The sequence below is a fragment of the Thamnophis elegans genome, chromosome 1, assembly GCF_009769535.1.
Source record: "Thamnophis elegans isolate rThaEle1 chromosome 1, rThaEle1.pri, whole genome shotgun sequence".
Taxonomy (NCBI): domain Eukaryota; kingdom Metazoa; phylum Chordata; class Lepidosauria; order Squamata; family Colubridae; genus Thamnophis; species Thamnophis elegans.
In genome coordinates this window covers 60,498,882-60,517,804 of record NC_045541.1, presented here as the reverse complement: position 1 = coordinate 60,517,804, position 18,923 = coordinate 60,498,882, and the positions used below count along the sequence as shown (strand labels likewise).

Sequence of the window (18,923 nt, the reverse complement as noted above, 5' to 3'; positions counted from 1 at the left end):
CTAATATCAAGCAGATCTTTTTCCTTTCTGATTCCTTTCTGATTCCTTTATTAGTTTCAATAAATTCTTTTACCACTATTTCTATTATGGAGACAAATGGGGCATTTAAGCTATGAGCTTTGAAAAATGATTCAGTAAAGCCTGTGAGCTTCTCGGATTTCAGCATGCAGTGCTAATTTTTTTATTATAGTATCCACAGATTTCTAATTGGGACAAACAGCAGGAGGAGGACTTCACCATACACAATATAGATGGAAGGAGAACATATCACATAATTATAATATAAACCAATTTGAAAGCACTATTTCTGTCACAAATTAGTAGTCAGATAATCTGCAACTCATCTGTAGCAATCTGTCTGGCCTGTTTAAATATGCAATTGGATAACCTGTTTAAATATGCAATTGGATGACCTGAATTTTGGACACACCAGAGAAGATCGGCAGAATCCCAAAACAGCAAAGCATTTCCCATCCGTCCTATATTTCATCTGTTCCTCATCCACTTTAGAGAAAGGAATGATGTCACTCCCATACCTGAATCCTACAAAATTAAAGAATGATTTCCGATGTTAATGGATGTTCTTCTAAGAAAATCTAAAATAGGCAGTGAGAGTGGATATGATGAACATATGATGAGTTAGCCTTCGGTGGAAAGCCCTTTCTGATGAAACTGGACTGAATTTTCATTAAAATAAAGATAGGGGAACAAAATGGCAGAAGAATATTCTTAGTGGCAAGTATCTAAACAGAAATTTCTTTTCTATTATTTCATAATTTCTTTTATATGGACCCACTCGCCTCATCAAAATTCTTTTCACTTGGTTTCACACCAAGTTATTGCAACTTAAAATATTTAGGGAACTAGGAAGAAGACTGTCTTGCAACTTAAAATATTTAGGGAACTAGGAAGAAGACTGTCTTATGCAAATGGTCTACTACACAATGGTTTTGGTGGTTGATGATTTTGAAAAGTTTGATAAACTTTCTGTATATTTAATTGTGAACATGTACCCCAAAACCATTTTTAATTTTCTCCTTCCTGGAATGCATATCACATTAACCTATTCTGTCACAAATCATAAATCTGCTCGCTTTGACTTACTATATTTCATCCCAATGTTTATGCCACAGGGTACACACAAAATGGAAAATGAGTTTCATTTTGAACTCAAAACAATCACATTTCAAAGTTCTGCCAAAGATTGGTCACAGTTCAGCAGAAGCTAAACCTGGAACACCTGTGTTTGGGTCAGATAAAACTTGCAGATATCACACAGTGATTTTATAGAGTAAGTAGGGCAACATTGATGAGCTTTTCCCCCTCATCTTTCAGAACTTGGCTTTCCTTCCTCCTTGACTCCTGTCAGCTACCATCATCCTTGCTTCCCCACCCCTTATCCTCCCAAACTACTGTACATTTTGATCCATATCCAGGACAAAGCATCTCCATTTTGTTCCATGTCCAGATTACATTTTTTGGTTCAGGCATGAGACACATGAAATGAGGTATTTCACCCTGAGAACAATTTATGTGTAAACCATTTTCACACTCTAATTCTGCCACATTCACTAAGTGCACTGATTTTTTATTCTTTCCTTTTGCAAAATTAGAATCAGTGGCAAAACAAATCAGCAGAAGATTCAGAAAAGCGCTCGGAGGAATTTGCAGAACAAAAGGCGGTAAGATACACTAGTGTCCCATGAAAAAATGAACAATCTACTGAGCAAATATGCAGGGGGTTTTTTCCCTAAATTTTCTTTTCTTTTATTATTTAGCTTTGAAAAACAGCAAGGCTGCAACTTTATTTGCATCGCACGGTTTCACAAAAATGGATACCTGCCACCTAAAGTCCTTAGAGATCCAAGCCATATTTGTGGAATATCTAAAAAAAGAGTAAAAATCTGGGTGCGTCTTATACACTGAATACAGCATTTTTGGCCTCCTGAAACCCCACCCCTTTGCAAAAATAGCATTGCATAGCCTTTAGGAGGCTTCCAGCGTGCTCCTGGGGGCTGGGGAGGGCAAAAATGAGCAAAAAGCAGGCCTGTTTTTTGCTTGTTTGTGCCCCACAGTCCCCAGGAGCACTCTGGAAGCCTCCTAAAGGCTATGCAATGCCATTTTTTTGACTAAAAATGGGCTCATTTTTGTGAAAAATGGGCCATTTTTTGCTCCTTTTTTGCCCTCCCAGCCTCCAGGAGCACTCTAGAAGCCTCCCGAAGGCTATTCATGCTTCTTTTTTGACAAAAAATGGGCCCATTTTCACGAAAAATGGGCCCATTTTCACAAAAAATGGGCCGTTTTTGGGAGGTCTGCAGAGTGCAAAACCTTTTTTAAAAAAATTTGCCTCTTCAAAATCTTGGTGCATCTTATATACTCTGATGTATCTTATACTCCGAAAAATAGAGTATATCTTAGAAACTTTTTCTGGGAGTGTCCCAATTTCCAAGGATTTGGCAAATACAAAAGAGGGGGGAGGAGGAGGAAACTCTTTCCTGTTGCAGGTGTGAAATCTGCTTGTCCAATATTAGCTATCAAAACTGTTTTTTTAACATCATCGTAAGGTTCAACAGTCATTAAACAAGAAAGTCAGTATGTGAGGACTACCTGTATGTATATTTACTATCTACCCATGTCAGTATGAAGAACCTGCTCTTAGCTAACTGCAGGATAACTGCAGAAATCTATAGTCAGGCCTAGGAGAGAAATCTGACAAAATGTCAGACAGACTATACAGACACAATAAAACATTTTCCTCTTGTCTGAACTGAGCAAAATAATGGATTGTAAAAAGACTCACAGCCTTCCCTGGAAAACGCTGAACTCATACCTTGAATAACATCTTCTTTCTGAACTTCTGTTTCATCATCATCATCCAAACAATAAACTGTTTCTTTCTGGATATCCTCTTTTTTATAAGTCTTGGCATCAACAACTATCCAGGATTTTTTCACATTTTCCTCTGTGAACTTGGAACCACATTGAGAGAAAGAGAAAGAAGGGGTTTAACTTTAATTTATGAATAAAAAACAAACCTCACCTATTAGATTTTACTGCCTAGAATTACAGGTGACAGAATAATGGAATGATCTTATTTAACAGTATAACTTTCATTGATTACAAGAGATCAGAGCATGTCTATAAAGCTGTCTTTATTATACTGCTTAAATACAATATATTTATAAATGCGAAAAGTTTTCCAAATGAATTAAGGAAAACTGTTAATTCCTAATAGTTTCGCAACTCCAAGGCATCTGATTTCTCCAAATTAATATGACATTTAGAAACCAGATTATGGTTTTGTCTGATTTATTGGTTTTTGTCTGATTTATTAAAATCAGTTTTTGTCTGATTTTTGTCTGATTTTTTGTCTGATTTATTAAAAATGCCTGCATTCTAGCTGTCTCAGCTACTCCATTTAATACTTGAACATGTATTTAGCTCAGATCAGTTATTCTGGCAATGTCTGAATGTGAAACTAATTAGTCCTCGATATGGATATTAGTCCCATTTTACTTGGCAACTCTGTTGGACTGTGTCCAGCTTTGCTAACACTGGATTAAAATGAGTTCTAGTCACTTACTGTTTTGTAGGCCACAATCCTGATAGACAAGTTAGAACCAATTGTAAGCTGGCAGGGCCATGGCATAGGTCTCCGTTCAACTTTCTTAAACACTGAAAGACGCTCCAGACTCTCCCTTTAATAAGCAAACATGGAGGAAATGAGACTCAGTTAAAAAACAAGAACAATTTCACAATCAGCAATTCTGTTTGCCCATTTTCACAAACTATTTGTTGGGCACTTATTAGCTGTCCAGTCCCAAAAACCACACCTAAATTATGGTCTAAATATTATGTTTTCAGATTGTCTAACACAGAGGGATCAAGCAATCACTTCTCCATCTGCTCACTAATCTCTGGGTTAGAACTGACATATTTTTCATGGGTAGAAATCTGACAAAATCCACATATGGCAGCAAATGCAATGCTTCTTCCATAGAGATTATTCACAAATTCAGATTCCATTTATCAAGTCCTATGTATGAATGCACATTACAGTACTAAACTTGTGACATCAGGTAAGGATCCATCACAGGTGTCAAACTTGAAACGTCATGTTGTTGTCACTTCCCCTCCCCCTTTGCTAAGCTGGGTGTAGGCGTGGCCAGCATGTGATGCATCCGGCCCACAGGCCGCGAGTTTGACACCTGTGCTCTATATTCTCTCTGTGTCTTGATTAACACAGAATTTCAAGTAGCATCTGCCTCATGAACACAAAGGGGTCTTCCACACTTCCTGCTTGTAAAATTACTCATCTTTTCTGGCTTCATGTCTAAAGCCATGTTTTCTGAATTCCCACAGTGCACACTATGCCTAATAGTCCTTCTGCTGCACTTCAGGTTGTTGTACTCCATCTGGTAAATGTACACGCTGGTGGGAGATTTCCCTCTTCACCGATGTTACTAGTTGTCCTCCAGAGACACTTTGCCGTGGGCTGCTGAGTGTTGACTCCTTCTTCTGAAAGAACCTTCCCTGAATAGAAATGGCCTCTTTTCCACACCTTTGGGCTCATGAAATGGTGAGCTTTTTTTTAATTTAACCAATTTCACATAAATGTAACGAGGCAGTGCTCAACTCTGCTTGATGTCCAATAGAGAAATAGCTTATCAAAATGCAGCAAGGCAGTGTCATGTTCTCTACCGTGATACCATTCACTGTAGTTCATGGCATATCCAGGAGCTGTAATGCTCGCTTGTGATACCCAGGGCACTGTTTCTCAACCACGGCAACTAGAAGACGTGTGGAACTCGACTCCCAGAATTGTCCAGACAGTATGTAGGGCACCAATCCTCAAACTACAGCCTGCGGGTCGGAAAAGGCCCACCAATGCAAAGAATCTGGCCTGCGGAATGGTGGGATTCAGCCCCGCCCCACCCCTCACCATCAGCCTTATCTTCCAGCGAGCATCCACTGCAGATGCACTTCTGGTTACTTATTTCACTGGTTGAGCTGCACTTCTAATCACACCGCTGCTGCTGAAGGTAAGGCCAAAGGGTGCGGGGGAGTACCAGCTGACTGAGGGGTGATCTTGCCAGTGCAGCCACGTGATCCAGGGCCGGTGGGTGAGTAGGGGAGAGGCATGTTTAGCAAGGACAAAGGCAAAATAGATTGCTAAATTGGCCATGCCCACCCAGTCACATGACCACCTAGCCATGCCACCCAGTCACATGACAACCTAGCCATGCCCGCCCAGCCGGTCCAGCCCCCCAACAGTCTGAGGGACCATGAGTCAGCCCCATTTTAAAAGTTTGAGGACCCCCGATGTAGGGGAAGGTGTATTGAAGGGGTAGTTAGAGATTGGGGTGAAACTAATAAGAGTGCTGCTGGCTTTCCCTTCTATGTTGACAGGATTTGAGGAGCGGGTTCCCCCCTACCAATAGATTGTGGAACACTGGGGTGCTTCTTGCCAGTTTTGACTTTAGCTCAAGTGATAGCAAGAACAGTGAAATAGTAGTGTTTCTTCCACATTTACTGTTGTAATGAAGCATTCATCAAGACCAAGCAACTCCTGCATGGAACAAGGGAGTGGACTAATGACCTTTATGGTCCCTTCTGAGTGTATGGTTCCGTGACATCTGTGTGTTCACTTATGCAAATGGAAACCATACCTTGTCCTAGCAGAAGTTGGCAGAATAAAGACACTGGGGAATCCACCAGTCAAGGACCATAGTAACTATGTTTCAGACAAAACACCTGGCCATCATCGCTGCCAAAGTGATAAACTCTGAACAGAATTTTTAAGGTTTCATTTTCAGCCAGGATTATCATAGGAGAAAAGCAGCGGAAGGCTGTCATGCAGAATTATCCCAAAAAGTAAAATCTCTTTTGCGTTGAATTTATCTCCTGATGATTCACAGACACCTTTATGTACTTTTCTTGGCGAGAGCAAGCAAGTAGTTTGCCCTTGTCTCTTTTTGCTATTTTTTCACGTTTTTTGGCTATGATTTCCCAACCTGTTCTATTTATATTTCTCAGCACTCCCCCAATCAAATACTAATTGGGCTGTAATATGTTTTGTATCCAAGCTCAGACATGACTGGCCAGCTACTGCTAATACTCTAACACCTTTATAACAAGAGGGGGCTTTTGTATGAGTGCTCACCGCTCATAGCATCCATAAAACTGGAAACTCAACCTGGCTTAAAGTAGATAAGTTATAAGGTGCAAGAGAAGAGAGTGAAGCATAGCAGGTAAGGCAGAAGGAAACTCTAGATATTCTTTTCTACACGAGTAATATAGCTTAGGAAAAGGAGGAATAAAACTTTCATTGATGCTACTGAAGCCTTGAGTACAGAAAACATACCTCCATATAGTAGAGTTCTTTTCACAAGAACTGGAGGATTTTTATTTTACCTGAAAGTATAAATGTCCTCCAGACCTTCTTCGTGGTCTAATGAAAACATGAGTTTTTTCACCATCTGGAGCCCTTCCTTTTGCTGTTTACTTAGACCCTTTCCTGGAAAAGAATTTATGCTTCTGCTATTATGCGTCCCGGCAGATGCATTCTCATCTCTGTCTTCGTCATTCATTGGAAACGGCAAACTAAAGAAATAATTGAAAGCATTTTCAATTTACAACCCTGATTTGTTAGGAAACAAGTGAAATAAGTTTTCTATTTTTTAAAAAAAAAATAAGAACCTAAAAGGAAAATTGCAAACTGACGCTTTGAATGCATCTTTTGATATCACTAAAAAATAAAAATGTCATTGTCAAGTCATAGCAAACAATTGCTGCCGATAGGTATTGCCGGAGTATTAGTCATAGGAACACGATTGTACAATTTCTTGGTAGTTTTCAAATGTTAAAGAATTCGTTAAAATAAAAGTGCACATATTTTCTTCTATAAGGAATTTATTACGGCATCAGAAATTCTATTTTCTTCTCATTTTTATATTAATGCCAGCTGCAAATCTATATGTTATAGTAAATACTCTTAATAGCAACTGGTGAGACAGAAAATGTCCCATCATGATCAGTTCAGGATAATGAAAAAGGCCTTAAGAGAGAGAAGGAAATATATTTTCAACTGCTTTTAAGAAGACTGGATGGTGCTTCTTTATCACTTTTCCTTTCCTTTCCTTTCTGTTCTCTATTGCACTTTAACTTATTCCTTTTCAAAATGTTTTCCTTCTTTTAAAAATTTCTTTAACAAAAAATTATATGCATAAAAACAAGATAAAAGAAAAGGATGCAATTAATATTGGACTAGTGATTATCTAGAAACACAGTCACATAACAGAAGCTTCAGGGAGAATATGATGAGCAGTAAAACATTTAACCTTCCCTCTCCCAAAAAAACTGTGTCCCAAAGATGATAACTTTCCCCATGTCCAAGGTACCATTTAAGACGCAAAAAGAAAGACATGCAACTTATATAGGAGTCATTCCTGATTTTCTAGTAAAAACACAGCTGCCAAATGAAAGATGAAGCTTAAGTTCCCCTAACTCTTCAATTAAATATATATCTAAGAAGACTGGGTATTCTTGATTTGTCAGAAATGGCAACCTGATCCGTTGCATCTCACTGACTTATAGAAAATAAAACATAGACCAGAATGAGTTTCATTTTCTTTTTTAGGCTACAATTCTATTTATGCTTATTGAGAACTGAGTGCCACAGTGTGTCTTTTCTGAGCACACTGTATAATTCTGTATATTTAATATAACTGCCTATTATTTTCCACTACCTGGTGGCTTTTGAAGGTTAATATAATGTAAACATTATTATTAAGTGAACGCAATTCTCAGCATTATTTGAACTAAAACGACCTGTTTCACATACCTATGTAAGTGTGTAGGAGTCACCACTCCCCCCCCCCATACTTAAAAATCTAGGGACAGAAACAATTTCCATAACTGCCCATTTCCAGGCCTATATTAATAGCCAGAGGTGCCTGTATTTTGTACAAACAGGGAAAACAGTACAAAAATGTAAATAGGTGAGACATTTGATTTTCTGAATGCCAACTATATTTTTAAAACTTTTTTAAAAAAAATAATTGTTTGAAAAAAGATAATTTGACCTGTTTATTCTGAAAACTAACCGTGCATTTCAAGTGCCAGGAAACAGACAGTTGGTTGACCTGTTATTCTAAGCACATGATTCATTTTGCTATGGCTTTCTGAATAAACTACAACTGATATAATATGCTAAGCCATAAGCAAGCAAATCACATTTGGCTTAGCCTGATGAATAAACCCAGCCACAGTTTATGTTCTCCATAACTCTTTCCCTCTTTGTAAATCTACTAAAAACAGAGTAAGGGTATGCAGAATCATCAATGTATGGAAATTCATTTAATTTACATATATAATTTGCCAAGATCAGCTTTCCTGAATTCAAGATTTGTTTGTTTTTATTGTACCTGGGACTGGTTATGGCAAGCTGCAGTAGCTATTCCACAAGAGAAAAAGAGCACACGGAGCATGTTTTCTTGAATGCTTTCCAATCCTTTCACCAGGAGGGGCCATTTCCTCCTGTGTAATTAACTCTACACCTTAACACTGTGGTTAAGTGAATCTAGCTTCCCCATTGACTTTGTCAGAAGGTTGCATAAATGATCACACTGCAACCGTCATAAATATGCACCGCTTGCCAAGCATCTGAATTTTGATCATGTGACCATGGGGATGTGCAGTAGTCATAAGTGTGAAAAACTGTCAAAAATCCCTTTTTTCAGTGCCGCTGTAACTTCAGACGGTCAGTAAACGAACTGTTGTAAGACTAGGACTACCTGCAATAAAAACATTAAGACTGCTTAAGTTAAGAGTAGGAATACATTCTTTTCTGGTTATGATTTTTCACAGTTCTTTCATCACTCACAAAAATTGAAGGGAGATGCCAGTTTTTTTCAAGTTATTTATGATAATATCCAGTTGATCTTCACTGAAGGGAGTCCCAAGATCAGTAAAAACCTCAATGTGCCGTTTGTCATATTTTTTTCCTCTAAAAAGTAAAAAAAAGCAACATTTCAATTACATGATTATCCACATGGAATACTGTGCTTCCTAACAAAAAGTAGTCTTATATTTCTAATGATGTCAGTCCATGTGCTTCAAATCTTAAAAAGTCAATATAAAATATGTTTAATTAATACCATATTCTCTGACTGTTGTTAATCATTGTCTGGAAGGGTAGAATAAGAAATTGTCAAAATATTAAACAACTAGTGAAAGAAAAGAAAACATGTTCTTACAGCCTGTAACATGAACTACTAACTTCTAGTTATTGTAAATCAGGATAGCTGAACCCAGGTGAATGAATACTCCTCATCCTGACAATTTCCAAAAACATTTTGAGTTCACTTCCCAAAATTCCCATCCAAATGTTAGCACATTGTCACAGATCCCTTGGGCAAGACATTAATCTGATTGGCCGCTTTGTAAGATAAGATACTTCTCATGTTCAGTTCATGTTTTGAAAAAAATAAAAAAGTTTATTATTTAAGCAATTTCCAGGGTTTTTCTTGAATCTGTGAACAATGATTATGAGGAACCACTTATTGTGAGGACTCTCTCATTGCTCCCATTGACCAAGTGGGCTTATTTTTAACTTGAGGGAGATGCTCACAAAGAAAGTGAAATTTCTCAGGCATTTTATTAGGCAGCGTATTATGTTTAAGTGGCCTAATAAAATGCCTGAGAAATTTCACTTTTTCTGTCAGCAGCTCTCTTTGTGATGATGAATTAGCTTTGTTCAATAGCATGTATAATTTCTTAACAAATATAAAATGCTGTATCCGTCTCCACTTCATCTCATTTGCTATTCTAACTATGGAAGAATGCTGTTACAGCAGTTTTCAGAATTCTTAAATACAGCCATATACTTACATTGTTTCTTTCTGAAGCAAATCCATCGACACAATCAGCGCATCAAGAACTTCAGTATGTTAAGAAAAGATATTTTTTAAAAAAATGAAACATTTCAAAATATGCTGACCAGGATTTGTTATGCAACATTTATTGAGGGAAATTTTGCTCAGCTTCACAATCCCCAGCTTTGGTGGCTACAGCTTCTGACATCCTTCAGCTAGCATAGACATTGGGAAAAGCAAAAGTAGTATCTTTCAAGTAAGCAGAATTGTTAATATGTACAGTAAAGCAGGCCTTATGGATGGGATGTCTGGGATGGAGAGAATATTTAATTCTTCTTCCTGTATGTAGCTGTTATTATTTTTGTTTCCATAATATACAGGAGAAAAGATAATTCAAATGTAATTTAGTACCACAACATAGTACAGAAACGTCAGAATTTCCTCATTGGGCAAAGGAGCTACAATGCTTGTATTGAACCTCTTCCTCTAGATTTACCTTTTTTCTCTATCAAAGGAAAAATCTGATGAGCATGCAGTAAATAAAACCAATTTTTATGAGACAAAAAGAGTAGGTTTCATGAGTGTCTAAGAACATGTATGGAATTGTAGACTGAAAATGCTATAATTTAACATTCTACCAACAGTGCAGTAAAAAAATGTTGTGAATGAAGGCAAATATACATGTCCTAGGACAGTGTTTTTCAACCACTGTGCCGTGGCACACTCGTGTGCCGTGACATAGTGTAAGGTGTGCCGTGGGAAAAACACCTGCTGGGTGTTTTTGCCTCGGGACATCTCTGTGTCCCGAAAGTTGCTTTCGGGACACAGGGATGCCTCTATTAAGTCCCTGCGGCCTGCGTTTACTTTAAAAACGCGGGGACCGCCGGGAGGTAGCGCACGCAGGGACGTCACTGACGTCCCATGCGTGCGCCCATAAGCAACAATCGCGGAGGACCGGAGCAACAAGGAGAACGCGCGCTGTCAACTTGGTAAGTGAATTACTTTATATATAGTCAATATAGGCACAGAGTTAAATTTTTTTAACATTTTCTAATGGTGGTGTGCCTCGTGATTTTTTTCATGAAAAAAGTGTGCCTTTGCACAAAAAAGGTTGAAAAACACTGTCCTAGGATAATGTTACAGGATCCAATCTGGGTCTGTCACTGAGACCAGAGGTTTAATCTTCCAAGTTTTCAGACTCATACTGGAGCCCATCTTCAGGGAACTTTGGTTCTATCAGAATGTGTGCTTTGGGCTATTCTGTGTGTAGTATTTTTATGGTGCCTGTTTTTTTGTGTGGCTTTTATTTGTTGATTGAGGTGTTGATCACCAGCTATTAAATTGTTGCCTGTTTTGTTTCTGGATCTGGGTATCCACACATCACCCAGTAGCTACCATACAAGGACAAATCATGCACTGCAAAGATCACTTGGAGGTAGGACAGGGGGTGGGTTCCGGCTGCTGCTACTGCTGGTTTGTTCAGGGATGCACTGTGCGTGTGCATGATGCGCACTACACGTGCATGCATAGTGCTAAAAAAATGCTTCTGCGCATGTACAGAAGCAAGATGGCGACGCCTATGGTGCTGCCGAGAGAACAGGTTTGGGGGCGTTGCAGGCCGAGTTACTACCTACCTACTCGGTTGAACCGGTCCAAACCGGTAGGAACACATCTCTAAGGTGAGAGATAGTTCTAATATAATCTACTGTATCCCCTATATTTAAGACAAACAGGGAAAAAGCTAACCACCAGATTGCAAGAACACAAGCCAGCATTCAGATGAAGAGACCCCAAACTCATTGGTAGCCTCACATTGCAATGAACAAGGACATACATTCAATTTCAGCCAACGACTTAATAGCCCGCCGTCAATACCCCAATCAACACATAAAACACACACACAACCACATAAACACTACATATCGAATAGCCCAAAGCATACATTCGAGTACACAGAAGTTCCCTGAGGATGAGTCCAGCACAAGTCTGAAAACTTGAAAGACTAAATCTCTGGTCCTGCTAACCGACTCAGATTGGATCCTACAAAACAATATCAATGTCTATTTAATATAAAGGTTTCAGATTTTGTTTGTTTGTTTAAGTAATAGAAATTCTTTGTACAAATATATGCTGGACAACCATCTTCAGAGTTCAAAAAAGATACTGTCACCTTGTTCAGAGCCCAGTGAAGTCAAGTTTTGTATATCTTCCAACAAATCAAAATCCGGAAGTATCAAGTGTCTATGCACAGTGATATGCTGGTACTGGTCCCCACTTGCAAGACTATTGGAAGTCCTCTCGGTGCCAAATAAAACCAAAGAAACTTCATCTTTATTCTCAGCAAATACCTACAGGTGATTGAAAAATGAAAGGCAAATACAAGGGAGCAGTGTAGACTTTACCACAAAATCCTTCATTGCTACAGCTTCATTTCCTCATTTTATCTGCATCACATTATATATAAGCTTTCATGCTCAAATGCCAGTATATTGGGAGGATGGAGAGTCAATATGTTGAAACAATTTTTTAATCTAAATAATATATTTAAAAAGTCTGGTCTTATTGGATAAGAAGTGTTTAAAAAAAACAACGCTCATCAGCTTCTGGGTTGTAAAACAACACATTGCCTTCTTTCTGCATCAAAAGACTAATAAAATAAATAATGTGTTAGGATGTGAAAGAAGGTATCTTCTTAAGTTTTAGCTTCATTTACTGTATATTTCAGCTTTAGGTAACTCTGGGGAATGAGATACAAATGCTACAGTAGAAGAAATGTTCATGAAGCACATGCACCTCCCTCTCAAGTGTCTGAAAAATGTCAATTTCCCAGCAGTACTTCACATCATTAACCCAGAAGAGGCTTGAAGCTAGGTTTGAACCAGGGCTTTCAAGTACTGAACCGTAACATACATCCGGTTGTACTGTGCCATATCACCCTAATAAACATATTTTCAGCTAAGATCTGCAAAAAATGTGCAAGAGCTTCATGCAAGAAATGCGCAACACAGCCTTTTCTCCAATTTGCCTTCCACCCTCTAAAGTGGAATACTGATACTGAGGTTTTCCCAACATCATGGCATCCATGGCAATAGTGTTCCTTGACTCTCTAGAACAGGGGTGTCAAACTCACGCCATCATGGTGGAGTCACATGATGTATTGGGACTTTTTCTCCCTTTGCTAAACCAGGCAGGGACTTGGCCAGCACATGATGCATCCGGTCTGCAGGTCAGGAGTTTGACGGCCCGGCTCTAGAACAACTCATTGATGGCTTCCAAAAGTGGGAGCACATAGCAAAGTTACATCTATTACAGATGGCACTTTGCACCAGCAGGGTTGGATAGAATGTATAAAGATAGATCAGCCAAATATTGGAAATGTAACCAAACACTGGGTTTGTATTACCATATGTGGTGGCAGTGTCCCAAAACTAAAAAATACTCATCAAAAATATATATCTGGTTGGAAAAAATAGCAAAGAAGAATATTGAACTGAGACCCATTTCTGTTGGGCATTTTACTGGAAAAATACGACAAAAAGACTATATATTTTATTCTACACGTACTGACCGTGGCTAGGATTGTAATTGCACAACAGTGGAAGTGTGAGGAGATCCCGTCAGACGAGAGAGTGATTCAGAAAATAATGGAACGTGCAGAAATGGACAGATTATCAAGGATAGAGAAGAAACTGAATATTTTTTGACGTGGGATGTATTTTATCAATGGCTAGAGAACAGAAACAGAAGTTAGGAAGGAGGAGATATAAGAAGAGAAAATGTTGCCCTGGAGATAAGTTTATGAAGACATTATTGTAATTATCTTGATATATAGTTGTATTATAAATGTTACTGTAATGAATATAAAAACAAAAATGTGGCCTATGAACTCTCAAATAATTGTACCCAGTTCACACACTGTTTGATGGAAATGAAAAGTGTTATAAATAAAATAAATAAAACATTAAAAAAGAAGCCATCTATTACAGAAACAAAAATTTAAACAGACTTGCAGTCTGTAGTGATTTCTTGTTTATAACTTAAATCATTATTGGTGTCCTTCTTTTACCTGTCTCTGCACAAACATTGTCATCACTTTCTTGGCTTGTTCAAAAGGAGACTCTTCTCCAGGAGCGGAATTGCTCATTGAGAAACCAACATCCATGCATAGCACCACAGCCGTCTTCGGGGGGGGGGGGGGAGGCACAAACATAGACAGAATAACATTAGTGACAAGTAGATGACACAATGCAAACACCTACACTTAGTCCTTGTTTAGCGAGCACAATTGGGACGGGTAACTCGGTTGTTATCTGAAGCAGTTGTAACTGCTTGTGATCTTACTTTAACTTTCCTTTGCCTCAGAGACTTGCAAAGGCGATAATGCAGGCACTGGTCACAATGTTATTTTTCCATCACCATCGTAACGGCGAACAGTTGCTATATGAGACAATTGCTAAACATGGGGTGTATTAGTGTTTGCTGTATCTTAGTTATGGTGCTCAATGGAATTTTCTTGGGTAACAATATTTTAGATATATACATGCCAGGTACAAAAAGCCCAGGTCCATAGTGAAGGTTCAATTAAACTGATTTATTGCTAAAAGGCCTATGCTATTCTCAACTAATGGTTAGCATCTGCTTGGAATTAGATAAGAGTCAACAGAATTCAAGGGGGGGTTGGACTTAGTCTACTTGTGAGTATGTAGGGATTCTTGGCTGATCCTTCTCTTAACTCTGTACTCAGGTTCTGCAATTGGTTATCCTCTAATACAGTCCCATTGCAAAGAAAGGTATAGCGCTATAAGCAATCTCCTGAAAGTAAACACGGCACCTGCGAGATGTACTTCTGAGAAAATATTCACCTAATTGTTCTATCAAACTATACAATAGTTTCAAAATGTTTATCTGTATCAGAAAAAAGACCATAGAAAAATAAACTAAAAGATTTTTAAAGGATGATAAAAATCTATTCCATAATCTTTGCCGAATAAATTTTATTGCCATAGGAATAAAATGTTGTTTAATGTGAAACAGCAAAAGTAAACATGGAATATTTCATTTCAGAGGAAGAAATTTTTTAAAAAAAACACTTTTATCTCTGCCTAGTTCTTTTTTTTTCCGCCTTAGGATGACCTTATCCCAATGCAAATTTTGTAATGTTGCGCCCACAGGGAATTATTTACTAGAAACAGAAGAGGAACAAAAATGAAATATGCTGTATATATGAAGATAAAAGGCCTGGGAAAGTCAGATAATGCTGCATTTGCAAAACATTCCACCTTTCTTCTCTTTCACAAATGTGAATAATGTTCTCTTTTAAAAACATACTATCTTTAATCTTTATTTATTATTTATTAAAGAAATCACTACTCAAAATTCAAAAATTCTTCTGAATGTTTTTTGCTCAAATTTAAATGTACTACTTATAATACATTATACCTGTATTATTTTTAAAATCCTGTTGACTTAACTTAAACGGTTAAATTACAGGTAGTCCTCGACTTACAACAGTTCATTTAGTGACTATTTGAAGTTACAGGAATTGAAAAAAAGTGAATAATGACCATTTTTCACACTTATGACCTTTGTAGCATCTCCATAGTCGTGTAATTAACATTTGGATGCTTTTGACTACTGACTCACATTTTTGATGGTTGCCAGTGTCCAGGAGTCATGTGATCCCCTTTTTCAACCTTCTGACAAGCAAAGTCAGTGGGGAAACTAGATTAAGTTAACAACCATGTTACTAATTTAATAATTGCAGTGATTCACTTAACAAATATGGCCAAACAAAAGTTGTAAAATGGAGCAAAATGAGGCAAACTCACTTAACAAATTTCTCACTGAACAACATACATTTTGGGCTCAATTTTAGTTGTAAACTGAAGATTATCTATATTTGGGGTACCAATAATGAGCCACTAAAATAAAAGACAGCACTAGCCTTAAATATCCTAGTTCAAATCTCATCTCCTCCTCTATGGAAAATGATAGCTCATGGATATGGATAGCTAATCCTACTCTGTTTATCCCAGTTGCTGTTTTGGCTCAATTAGTGTGTGACTTTCACAGCAGAGGAGTTAAAACACAAATTAAACAAATTAAAATCCCTGTACAGTTAAACTAGTCTCATCAGTGACAGGATTTAAAAGCAGTTTCCTACAAATAAATATTGAAGCTGCTGCCCCAAACTGGTTTTTAGCCAGAAAGATTCTCCAAAATGAATGCACCAATACATTGGAACATTACAAAGCCCCTTGAGTTGACTGCTATTCTACATCCTAAAATTAATTTCATGCTTGAACCTAATCAGGTTTTGGTACTGAAACTGCCATGCTAAGATGGCATTTGCCAGAAGAAAGAACAAAGTACACCATAGCTAATTATATAGGACATCCCAAACTTCTTTTAAAAAAATAGCCTCTCCACTCAGCCTCCCTCCTCACCAACAGGATAATTGGAATTACCTAAATAGTTCTTGTTCTCAATGTGGTCTGATTCTGATAAAAATGAAGGATTGGTTCTTTATGGCTTTAACCCTAAACGTTAAAATGGTCTTTAAGTGGGTATCCTTTTAAGTGGGTAGAATCTTTATCAGAATGATCAAAAGGGTACAAAAGCAGATGCTTTCAAGTTCGGCTTTTAGCTCTGCCTGAGGCTAGTTTGCCCCAAAGGCCATCCTTCTGGACCCCTTTAGATGACTCACCCAGCTCCAATCTATTCATTTCAATCCCACCCTTTCAATTCCAGCTTTCTTACTTTTCCTAGGAGCTGGTCACCTACCCCATGTTGTCTACATCTGTGTGTATTTGTGCATGCATGTGTCTGTGCATGCACGTGCATATGGACATGCACCTTCAAATCAGCATTGACTCCTAGGACCACTCCAGTTTTCTTGACAAGGTTTTCAGAAGTGGCTTGCCTTTGTCTGCTTCCTAGGGCTGAGAGGCAGTGACTGAAACATGTGTTACCCAGCTGATTTTGTTCCTGAGATGGAAACAGAATTGAGTCTTCTGTTTCTAGCCTGATGCTCAAGCATCATACTCCTGAATGGTTCTCAGCTTTCCTTTCTGGGGCTAAGAGAAACTGGCACATGGACACCAGATGGCTCTGGTGCTTAAGAGAGGACTAACTAGAATATGGCAATCTGCAAATGCTTGGGGGTGGGTGAGGGGCGGTGGAGATATCTTTGACCCAGAGTTGACTCCTGATGGCTGTCTGGACCAGTCCCTGAGGCTTTCTTGACAAGAGTCCAGAAGTGATTTACCACTGCCTGCTTCCTGGGGCTGAAAGAGAGGGAGCAGCCCAAGATCACCCAGCTGCTTTGTGCCTATGGTGATACTAAAATCCAGTCTCCCTCCCATTTTCTAGCCCGATGCTATAACCATTATGCGAAACTGGCCCTCGGATCTATTATTATATATTTAACAATGTGAAATTACAGACGCCTGTTTTTTGCCTAGTATTGGCCTTCAATCAAAGTCTTCTTAAAAGATCTATGATGTCATAATGTAGTGTAGATCCGACAATGGGGCCTTTTCTAACTGAGAGATGAAAACTTTGTCAATGCACAGATTTTATTATTTATTATTCTTACATTTATTTTATGTACAGATTTGATGATTCAGCCCGACTTCCCAGCAACGGACAAGGGACCCTCATCTGTCATTTAATAGCAGAAAATGCAGCATGATTATCTCATTTCCTAGGGAATCCACCTCCAGCTTAATAGATAGCTCCAGCTTACTTGACTTCCTGCAACCTGTTATATCAACTTCCCTACGTAGTAGCGGCATCCATTTATACCAGTTAACTTCTAGTAAGTTTCGAAAGCTCTCATTCACAAAACAAAACGGTCTACGGCGGAGGCAGGGCATAGGAAAGAAAAGTCCAATCGCTAAGCGTCGTCGACTACAGAGAACGAGCAGCCCCAATAGACGAGGAGGACGGTGATCAGTTGATCCAGACTTCTGCATGCTAAGAAGTTTCCTTTCTGCTATCTGGTTGCTGCCACCGCCGCCTCTGTCGGGAAAAGGCAGGCATTTATAGACACCCTGACCGCTAATCTTCCAGGTCTAAATCCGGTTTCTCAAGTTACCTTTGCCCGCGACATCCTACAAAGTTCTCACGGTCTTCCGCCACAATCCCGGCGCCTCTTCCTTGTCGCCTTGCTTTACGGCAGCGAAACTTGTCCCGCCTTCTTCCGGACTGAGAATAAAGACAACAGCGACGCTCGATGGCGGAGCCTCGATTAAGAGAAGCTGCAGCGGCTGGGAAAGGAAGTAGCCGGAAACTTAGTTTCTTTATCAGAAGCCCTATTGTAAGAATCTATGCATCAGTGTTTGTTTCATGAAATCTTTGGAGGACATTTTACCTCCCACAATCCTTATTTGCATAATATTGTACTGGTGATTGGAAACCCTTGCTAACAGACACCCATTACATTTGTAATAGTCATCATGCAAATCATTGAAACTGGTGAATTTACATGCAGTGTAGATATTAATGTCCAATTAATTTCATTTGGATGAAAGGCAACATCTCCATGAATGCCTCTGGTGCAGGTAAGAATAAGGGGGCAAATGGCAAAGTCTGTCATCTCATGCACTTAGTCTTGGCAGTATTTGTGATAATGCCACTGTGGTGCTCTTATTTTAGCATTGCTAGTTTCTTGCAAATATTACTGAAAATCTTTTTTCAGATTAAGCTCAAATCTTGGGAAGTTTCATGAACACATCCAGGAAGGGTTTTTTTTTTTTGTTACAGCAATCCAGAAACGCTTAACCATTTCCTTCTGTTCTTTGGATGGGAGGGTGCAAGTGTGCAATTTCTTAATTTAGCATACAACACTAAAGACTAGGAGTCTCTAAGAGCTAACTAGGTCTCTCCTAAAAGTAGTTTTTTGAAGCAACCTGTGGTTACCATTTGGAGACAGACAGTCTAAGTAAAGAACTGAAGGTGGACCTCCTACAGGTCAACATACCCATGTTTTGTAGCCATTGCATTATTCTAGGTCCCCCCCCCCTCTTAATCTAGGCTACAGCCTTG

The 18,923-nt window shown here is 38.6% G+C and overlaps 1 protein-coding gene across 3 annotated transcripts in view; it reads right to left on the bottom strand.

Moving 5' to 3' along the window:
• XRCC5 (X-ray repair cross complementing 5) overlaps positions 1-18,080 on the bottom strand; it is a 66,723-nt gene extending 48,643 nt beyond the window's left edge. For 2 of the 3 annotated variants that reach the window (XM_032217030.1, XM_032217047.1), the window contains exons 1-9: positions 17,975-18,072; positions 13,942-14,059; positions 12,040-12,223; positions 9,892-9,940; positions 8,885-9,007; positions 6,415-6,603; positions 3,584-3,698; positions 2,831-2,969; positions 431-543 (exon numbers count right to left, since the gene is read on the bottom strand). In XM_032217030.1, the coding sequence (XP_032072921.1) occupies positions 431-543; positions 2,831-2,969; positions 3,584-3,698; positions 6,415-6,603; positions 8,885-9,007; positions 9,892-9,940; positions 12,040-12,223; positions 13,942-14,059; positions 17,975-17,988 (1,044 nt within the window). In that variant the 5' untranslated portion in view covers positions 17,989-18,072. Of the gene's footprint in view, positions 1-430; positions 544-2,830; positions 2,970-3,583; positions 3,699-6,414; positions 6,604-8,884; positions 9,008-9,891; positions 9,941-12,039; positions 12,224-13,941; positions 14,060-17,973 lie in introns of all 3 variants that reach the window. The other variant, XM_032217038.1, reaches the window with a different exon arrangement.
• Positions 18,081-18,923: the final 843 nt, after the last annotated feature.